Source organism: Gigantopelta aegis, unplaced genomic scaffold (genome assembly GCF_016097555.1).
Source record: "Gigantopelta aegis isolate Gae_Host unplaced genomic scaffold, Gae_host_genome ctg3655_pilon_pilon, whole genome shotgun sequence".
Lineage (NCBI taxonomy): Eukaryota > Metazoa > Mollusca > Gastropoda > Neomphalida > Peltospiridae > Gigantopelta > Gigantopelta aegis.
In genome coordinates, this window is record NW_024533450.1 from 30,984 (window position 1) to 41,614 (window position 10,631).

General features: G+C 29.6%; 1 protein-coding gene across 1 annotated transcript; it reads left to right on the plus strand.

Moving 5' to 3' along the window:
- Positions 1-24: 24 nt before the first annotated feature.
- Positions 25-10,324, plus strand: LOC121392364 (proteinase R-like; the record flags this gene model as incomplete). Its single annotated transcript, XM_041523601.1, is given in 7 exon segments — positions 25-39; positions 935-1,127; positions 1,180-1,328; positions 1,330-1,366; positions 9,026-9,240; positions 9,798-9,933; positions 10,079-10,324. Coding segments are annotated over 7 exon segments (991 nt in total), but the record flags the coding sequence as incomplete, so codon positions are not given.
- Between the last annotated feature and the right edge of the window lie 307 nt (positions 10,325-10,631).

Sequence of the window (10,631 nt, forward strand, 5' to 3'; positions counted from 1 at the left end):
ACCTTAAAATGTATTATAAAGGCAATGTCTAGAGTGCCAGTAATCAAAAGTTAATGTGAACTTACTACTTTTATGTTCCAAATATTTAATGTTTATGGTCTCATATATACTTTTAATTTCACATTAAAGTAGAGTGTTCTAGTACTGGCGCTCTAGACACTGTAATATATACATAAATGTACACACATATACACTGTAAAAATTAAATTGTTATTTTAACAATTACTTTGTAGTTTACATTAGGGGGTTACTATGGAATATAGAATTTATGTGAATTACTCATTGTGTAATATGTTGGCATATAAAAGTACAACACATACCGAGAAATTATACAATGAGTAAATCACAAAAGTTCTATATATCATAGTAACCCACTGATGTAAACTACAAAGTAATTGTTTAAAATAACAATTTAATTTTTACAGTGTATACATATATATTATGAATGTGACTATGTGTTACACTATGGTATACAAACTGATTGTATTCTAAAAACCTGCCAACCAGGAAGTTTTATAAAGATATTACCAAGGGCTATAAGATGTGTAATATTATTTACATTTCTTAATTTAGCAAGTTTATATATAACAAATAGATGAAGAACCATGATAATATTGATATACATAATTATGATCTATCACTATTAAAACATAAAATGTTATGTGCCTATCAAGTAACATTAATTAATCAACTGAAAAATATCATGTTAGCAGGTTTATATAATGCTTATGGACCCACCATCATTGATGAAACCATAATAGTTGTCTTGAGATATGTATGAACCTACAACTTAGATCAATGTATCTATGCACTTTCGATGATACTGATCCAATCAACATTCATTTTGAGATATATGGATTATGAATCTCATTGTATGATGTTTCATCATAATGTAATATATACGATGACTATATAATATATGATCTAATAATAGCATTATCAGAATAATTATCTAATTATTCAGATAAAAGATCTTGACAATGTTGAGTTTGTTGAAGAAGAGACATTTGCAGAAGCTTCACTTTCATGGGCACTGGATCGTATTGACCAAGTCAGTCCAGTATTAGATGGTATATTTGAACCTGAAGGAGATGGAGAAGGTGTTGACATTTACATTTTAGATACAGGTAAATAAAAAGACATAGAATATCTACTATTAAAGTTGTTTTGTAAATATAGGTATCAATGTTAACCATAATGAATTTGATGGTAATAGAGCCATATATCCTGGATATGATCCAGTTGACAACTACTATGGAACTAACCCAACTGGTCAAGACTGTGATGGACACGGAACTCATGTAGCAAGTCTTGCTTGTGGGAAAACATTATGGAGTTGCAAAAAAAGCTAACTGTTATAGTGTTCGTACAGTACATTGTTCTGGTCCAACACCATGGAACATCATTATAGATGGATTAAATTATGAAACACAAAAATTATCAATAAGACTCCTCATAGTCCAGCTGTCATTTCAATGTCATTGAGAGGTCCATACTCTAGTTTAATTAACAATATATCTAGCAATATCATTAATATGGGAATCCCAATTGTTGCAGCTGCTGGCAATGAAGGAGATTATGCATGTAATTATAGTCCTGCTAGTGCACCAGGAGTTATTACTGTTGCTGGATCTGCTCCAGGAGATGAAGTTTTTTTCTTAACAAATGGTGGTTTTTGTATTGATATATTTGCTCCTGGCTATAATGTGACTGGAGCTGGTTACTGGTGTGATACATGTACATTACGTCTCTCTGGAACATCAATGGCTACTCCTTTAGTTAGTGGTACAATAGCACTATACTTACAGAATCAACCACTACTGACTCCATCAGACATTATGCAAAATCTAACAGAAAATTGTTTAAAGAATGTGCTAAATTACTGTAATTTACACGCTATCTTACGAGATACAACACCCAACTGTCTTTTGCACATTACAAGTAAGTTTCTCTAAACATTGTAAAAGTATAAAGTTCTGAACATATTATTATCAATAACAAGTTTTTGGCCTGGTACATGTGTTCCAGGTGGTCTTAAGTGGTTTAGCACCACACAGTATATTTAAGTTTGTTTTTATGCATTTAGCAAGAAACTTCTGTTTACAAGATTTGTTTCTAAATTTCTGATTTAATAACCATTCCTCATAATAACAGAAATAACTACTAATTTTTATGAACATTGAAATATTTTAGATAAATTTACCTATTCTAAGTGTTGGCATCAACTCAGGGCAAAATTATTTACTGATCTCCATGTGTACCAGTCATTAAAAGTTTATTTGACATTTAGAAACACATACTCTAATTGCACAATCTAAACTAACCTCATGTTATAATCATTTTATTATATAGATATGATATTAGCATCTTAAGCAATGTTGGCTTAAATCATAAAAGGAGATTGGTCAATCCATGTTCATAATACAGTAAACATTACAAAATGTGATGTACTAATTTTATTATCAAATGGCATAACTTCTGTGTAATGTTTAATACATTTTCAAAACAAAATTATATGGATGCTAGTCCTATGTGTTAGCATGTTCACTATGTATTCTTGCTGTGTCCTTGCAAGGGTGTGACATTTTTTTACAATAGAATTAATAGTATCTTCTACATTCATGTCCTTTTTGAGAAGTCATGTGTTTTAAGTATATAAAGTGTGAAGTTCCATAGTAAGTAATAATAAAACAGTATGTATTTTTTTTGGAGAACATGTATTTGCAAATCAAGTGACTATGAAGTAATTATAACCAGCCTACTAGAACAGTGATATACCATAAAAGGGAAGCTATCAATTTTTAATACATTTATTATCATGTATATCTAATACTCAGTAGAGTATTAGATATACATGATAATGATATGATAATGTTATGATAGTAATGTCTACACTTTGTATCATACACATCATTATAATATCATACTGGTTTCATTACTTATGAATATAATATACTGATAGTTACTTGATAGTCCTGTAGTTAATTATCAGAGCAATTAAGATTCTGTTTAGCATGTCATTAGTTAGACAAAGGAGTTTTAGAGATGATGTGTTGTTCTGTGTTGTAGCTGTCACTATTTTTATTGTTATTAAATATTCCTTTTTTTTCAAGTCATTAGTGAAGTGTGAAATCCATAGTAACTCTAGCTATCAAAACATAATAGTGACAAACAATCTAATTGATATATAGTGAATAGATAAGGATCTTTATAAAAGGTTATATTTATGAGGTGGAGAGAATGGAGGAGTACACTTACATGTGCTATCTCTTTTAATTTTGTTTTTTGAACAATTATTTTATGAACATTATTATAAAACTTTTTAGGTTGTGGCAAACCTATCAAGGAACTCTAATCAAAAAGGATCTGTACTTGTTTTGAATACTTATGATTAGAAAATCCTATTTCAATGAAAGGACTATAGTGTAAATTTGTAGAACCCTAAACCACAGAAGTAACCAAATGATGTTACATTAAAATCCATATTCATATATTATATGTTATAGTAAATATTACAATGCTGTTATCTACGGAAGCTGCAGCAGACATTCCAATTCCTAATTTCTTATTTCTTCCACGAACCTTAATGTATTTAAAAATCCAAATTAATGACCCAGTTGATGAGTTCCAATTTCCTATTCCTAATTCCATTTTTGGCATGTGCACCATTTCTAGACTTAATACAACGTGGAGCATGAGTACCACAAGCCATCTCTTAGAATCGAGCATCAGTAAGATGTTTCCAGTTGGGTTGGTCTTTGGTTGTATATTGTAGATTTATTATTTACAGAAGACAAGGAGGGACAATCAAACTCCGTATAACCTCATTTAATTGAAATTGGAAATAGGAATTGTAATGTCCATCTGAGGCTTCCGTAGTTATCACTAAAATATTTTAATTGAAAGTATTATAGTGACTTTATTTCTGTACATTAATTCTAGTTCATTATGAAAGCAAAATAATTGTTATGGATGGTGTGTCTGTATGTTAGGACTGTCATTATCTAAATGTGCTGTGTCATTGCAGGTGTTTAAGATCTCTACAATAGAATTTATAGTACTTACTACTCACATGTCCTTTTTGAGAAGTTGTATGTCTAAGTATGTAAAGTGTGAAGTTCCATAGTAAGTAATAGTCAAAACAGTGCATAATGTTTTGAGGAAGCATGCATTATAATGCAAATGACCATGAATCAGTTATAACCGGTTTGTTATAACAGATATATAATATTTATCTGACCATTATTACAGATATATGTATTATTTCTGTAGAATCATATAGTAATGATGCCTCCTTTGTATGTTGCATATAGCACAAATAATATACTGGATTTATTACTTATATATATATATAGAACAGAATTAAAGGACAAAAGAACAGAGCTCTCGCTGTGTTGCTGTTACTCCGAGTTTCACGCGTTATGCGATCGTCATACAGCATAACGCGTCTGTCTGACGATCGCATAACGCGTGAAACTCGGAGTAACAGCAACACAGCGTGAGCTCTGTTCTTTTGTCCTTTAATTCTGTTCTCACCCGCTCTGTCTAAACGACATCGAGCACTCTTCAACAGACTTAGATACTTCAGTATATATATATATATATATATATATATAATTGATTCTAGACAGTCCTGTAATATAATTATTAGAACTATTAAGATTCCGTTTAACATGTCATTACTTAGAAAAATGATAATTAACAGATGCTGTGTTGGTAACACTTTAAGGGCTCAATTTATGCGATTATGTATTATTTTATACTTCAATTGGAATGGTTTTATGTCACAATTTTATTTATTATTCAGAAACTGTTCATGTTTTTTATAACTTACTATATATTTCTATCTTTTTTTCCATATTTTCTATTACAACTATGGCTACATGATGTCATTCGAATTTTTCTAACACTATTTATAGCAAGTAAGTGTGTATTATGTCAATTTATGTGATCTTGTTAAAAGTTATGTTGCTTTTTAATTTTTTTTATCTTGTTTGTGCTCCTTTGCACTAGAGTTTAAGGTTTACATTCTATAGCTGAAGGAATTTTTTTAAGTTTTAGGGTTAAAACTTTTAATAATGTTAATTAGCAATATCCATAATGATGATTTCATTGGAAACTAGGTAGATAAATAAGGATAATTTAGTGAAAATTCCTTATTTTATGTGTCTGAACCTTAGTGCGTGTATGAAGTAATAATTACATGTATTTATTGATGTGATGATTATCTCTTCAATGATAAAACGATCATCATCTTTATTACCACACTTATATAGATACAACAATCAACCTTCTCCTATTGATACAACAAAACAACCTTTACCTACACCATCTGTTTCTCAAGGTAAATGAACACTACAAATTAAATCAAGTTTTTAATATTTATATTTTAGGTTCATGTCTGGCACTTAATCTCAGCTATTCTGGATGTTGTGTAAGGTCCCTCTTAAAAAGTTGTTCAAATGATGGATGCTTTTGTGATCAACACTGTCACAAATGGAATGATTGTTGTAGTGACATAGGTGATATTGGTTGTCATCCTATATCTTCTTTTTTTTCCTTCACCTACCCCAAAAGATAAACTTGGTAAGACAAATCAATAGCTCATATAATATATCAATGTTCATAAGTACAGGTAGTATATATGCGCAAAATTTAACATTAATAAATTATACATGGTGTGGTCAATTATTGTTTGTTATTATTGCTTAATTTGTGATAATCATGCTTACACAAGTGTGTGTCTACAAACAATAGACTTGCAACTTCAGATAGTAGTGGAATATATTTTTGATTAAAAAAAGTTAAGTTACAGACTAAATAAATTATGTCTGATTTGACCTTATTCTGCATATTAAAGTTTTGACAGGTGCTATTTGACATTTCACTGAAATGATTAATAAATGCAAGTGGGGATATTAAATTCTCACTATTGTTACAAAATAAGAAACAGGAAGCCAAACAAGTATAGTAATGCATAAATCTAAGCTTGTTTGCAATAACTATCAGCATTCAATTGCTCAATTGCTCTCAATATAGTATATTTTATAACAGTCTTATCCACCATTAACTCCTTTTTTGACAGACTGGTTCTATGTACTAATAATTACTGACAAGTGACCTGCTAATATGATGAATCTATGCACTGAATATACAATTACTTTTGTTTTGCATGATATAACAAGTATCATACTTATTAGCATTCTTATATATGCACAATAATCAAACCTCCAATAACAACATCTGTTACTTACTTCACCTATATCTACTGTACTGAAGATAGTTGAGCAGCATAAGTTATTAAAGGTGTTCATACTTTTATTTTAGGTTCATGCTCAGCACTTTAAACTTAGTTATTCTGGATGTTGTAATTGGTCCTTGTCCAATAAATGTGATAATAATGGATGCTATTGTGATCAAAGTTGTCACCAATGGAACGATTGTTGTGATGATATAGCTGATATTGGTTGTTACTCCAACTGGTAAGACATTACAATAGCTCTTGTAATACATCAACAATAATCAGAAAATAAAATACAAAGGACACAAGTAGGATATGCACAAATTTTAAGCATCTATTTAATTATTCATAGTTTTGCGGTCAATTATTGTTTATTATTATTGTTAATTTATGATAAACATGCCTACACAAGTGAGTGTCTAAAAAGGGTACAGTGTCCAATTTAGTAAGTGAAAAGTACACTATAACAAAAGGTACTCAAATGATAACACTGCAATTCATTAGTCAAATGTCTTTTAGACCTTATTTATAATTTCTCTAATATTTTGTAATTTAGTATTTTCTCTTGATATGTTATATGACATAATTGAACGATGTATATGCATAACAAAAATCTGCCAATCTGGGATTTTGTTAAAGATATAATTGTTGGGCCTATGTCTGTCTGATGATATCTGATAAAAATTTATGTAAAGATAATTTGACAATTGTTAAGCAATAAGAGACAATAGGTAAAAGCTTCTGAATCAGCAAATTCTTAAAAACAATTTTTTTGGCATGAAACACTCTCTGTCTGTGTTTGGGTTGATTAGATTTATTTATTTACCTTTACTTTTAGCTCATTCTAAAGCCTAATCCAGCAAATAGGAATGCAATGATTGCGTTGATCAGTCCAGTAGTTGCCTGAGAATTAAACGCTTGTGTATTGAAACTTTTTTTATAATGTATCAATGAACAAACTATATAGTATTTGCAAAGTATAAATAAATCAGATGATCGTAAACATTTACAATTCTTTATGTTTATCACATATAGTCCAGTCAATAGTAAATAATTCTATCTTTAATATAAAAAGTTTTGTTCTAATAGTCCATGTATGAAATAGTTGTATATGCATGTAGTCACTGTATTATCTTTTACTATAATAATTATCAAGTTTTTATCTTCATTTTATACACAGAAACTGAACCTTTAACTATAATTGACAGTAATGCACCTCTGTCCTCGCTTCATCCCTAAGTAGTAATATATGTACTAACACTTATTAACAAAAGTAAAAATATGTGTGATTTTTAGTGAAAAAACCGATCTACTTTTTTACCTAGATGGATATTAATAATTGCTATAGTGAATTATAAGAACAATTTTATGTTGACATTTTTACAATATATATTTTGATTAAAAAAACAAAACTATTGATATTATTTTTATCTATATATTATTGTTGTATTTGTTTGACAACATCTTATCATTACAAGCAATGTTTTGATACAAAATCACAGCAGTACCTAGCACAGTTAAGAGAACAATTTAGTGTCAAGTATTCCATATTTTTCTGGTGTTTCCAAGCTAAGAAAATGTAAAGATTCTTTTAAATAGGCCACTTATATAAAGAGCAAATTTCCTACAGTATAAAAAAAACACTCGCAAAAAAAAAACTAAATTTTTGTATGTATTTACTAAATAAACTTTAATATCTATAAAACTTTATAATTTATCTACAAGTATATACAAGAAATCAATGATATCAAATACTTGCTGAAAACAAAATGCGTTTCCGTAATGATGTTCTATACAATATGATGTCATTCCAGTATCAAAGACAATGTCACAACTCGGGGTGATGTTATTAAGCCATAAGTTTAACTCAAAGTTCTCCTCTTTTTCATATAAAACTAAATATGTTTTTACTTACACAATCCTAGATCATAGAATTTATTATAACATGATGTGTGAGTGGGTCATATGTATTAAAGCAGACCTTTGATCTTTTAACTCTACTATTACTTTGTAATGGAGTAGAGGAAATGTTCTTGAGTCTTTTAAGACAATTTACTGTTTTGTTTAAAAATATAGACTAACTTGACCTCACACATATATGGTATTGCATGTAAAAAATATTTATTCTATAGTTCTATGCCCCCCACATACAACATTCTAAACCCTAAGGCACAATAGTAGTATTTTTTCCCATTCATAATATAGAATAATTCTGGAATTTTTAACCATATTATTCATATTTGTAGACTGAGAGTTGGTTAAGCTTTATAAACATAATATTTTCATTAATGATGTTTAAAAAATATTTATAAAGCAGAAAATCTTGGCTTAAGACCTTTATCACTGCATAATATAAAAGAAACAAGAAGTGATGGCTATAAACAAAGGAAATACACATAGTTGCAGGTAGTCATACAGATTTCTTTCAATGAGTACCATTCATGATTCCATTAAACTGTTTTTAAACCTAATAAGTTAAACAAATTATTAACTTTACTTTGTTTTGAGAGGATCATTATATATGGATTGAACGGGGGACTATTTTTTCCATTGGTAGCTACAGTCCACGCGAAAAGCACTTCATTGATTATATAATATTAATAAACCTAGTGAATATTATAATCAGATATGAATATTTATCATCGTTTAATATTTGGAGATGTGGTTCAACTTGATACTTATAAAACAAGCAATTTACCAAACTAAAACAGTTTATCGTGATGCTAAATATGCAACTTTGTACAAGTCACAGTCAAGTTCTTATATTAGTTCTTTTCCTTGTAGCTGCAGTGCAGACACGTCGAGTCATTCGCGCTGCTCCTGGTATAGAGACAACAGGTCAGTATATGGTTGTACTGACACTTGATACTAGTCATGAAAGATTTGAAGCAATTGCTGAAAAAGTTCAAAGTCAGTCCTTGAGTTCTGACATTTACAAAATAGAAGGTGAATTTGCTAAAGTAATTGTTACAGAACTGTCAGAAGCTGAAGCACATCAGGTTAGTCTTAAAATGTAATATATATATATATATATATATATATATATATATATATATATATATATATATATATATATATATATATATTGTGTTTGAACTGTGTATTTTATGGCACACTAATCTATTGATTAGATTCATTATGTATTCGAAAAACCTGCCAACTTATGAAATTGTTAGTATCATCAAGTTCTATATATAGCTATACAGATTGACATCATTTAAATATCAATTCTAAGGTTATGAGGATTACCTATTATATTAATGATGGATATAATAACTTATTTATGACCAATGACTATCAATACATAAATAGCATGTGCCTATAAAGTAATAATTTCTCAATAGAATGTTCTCATGTTAGCAATGCATATAGACTTATCAACAATGACAAATCCTATAAAATAGTCATGAGGTCTATAACAATGAATCTACAACTTTGTCATTAGAAAAAAATGATTTTATTTTATTTTCTTAAGTTATATGTTCTAGAACTAATAAACCAATTTAAAAGACTATTTACCAGATATTCATAATATTCTCATTATGTTTCAACTCAGATAAAAGATCTTGACAATGTTGAGTTTATTGAAGAAGAGACATTCGCTGAAGCTTCACTTTCATGGGCACTGGATCGTATTGATCAAGTCAGTCCAGTATTAGATGGTATTTTTGAACCTGAAGGAGATGGAGAAGGTGTTGACATTACATTTTAGATACAGGCAAGCAAGAATGCTTTACATGTGTGCTATTAAAGTTTTATATATATAATTATATAGGTATTAATTATAATCACAGTGAATTTGATGGTAACAGAGCCATATATGCTGGATATGACCAGTTGACAATTACTATGGAACTAACCAAACTGGTAGAGACTGTCGAGGACATGGAACTCACGTAGCAAGTCTTGCTTGTGGAAAGAATTATGGTGTGGCCAAAAAAGCTAACTGTTACAGTGTTCGAGTATTAGGATGTACGGGTAGAGCACCTTGGAGCATTGTTATAGATGGACTAAATTATGTTGCAACAAATATCACTAATAAGAATCCTCATCGTCCAACTATCATCTCAATGTCATTGAGTGGTGAAACTAATACTTTCAGCTAACAATGTATCAAGCAATATCATTAGTATGGGAATACCAATTGTTGCTTCTGCTGGTAATAATGAATATGATGCATGTAATCGTAGTCCTGCTAGTGCACCAGGAGTTATTACTGTTACCAGCTCTGCTAATGGAGATGATGTGTACTACAGAACAAACGGTGGTGTTTGTGTTGATATATTTGCTCCTGGCCAAAATATAATGGGAGCTGATTATATATGTAATGAATGTTTTAAAACTCTATCAGGAACATCAATGGCTACTCCTTTAGTTAGTGGGTGCAATA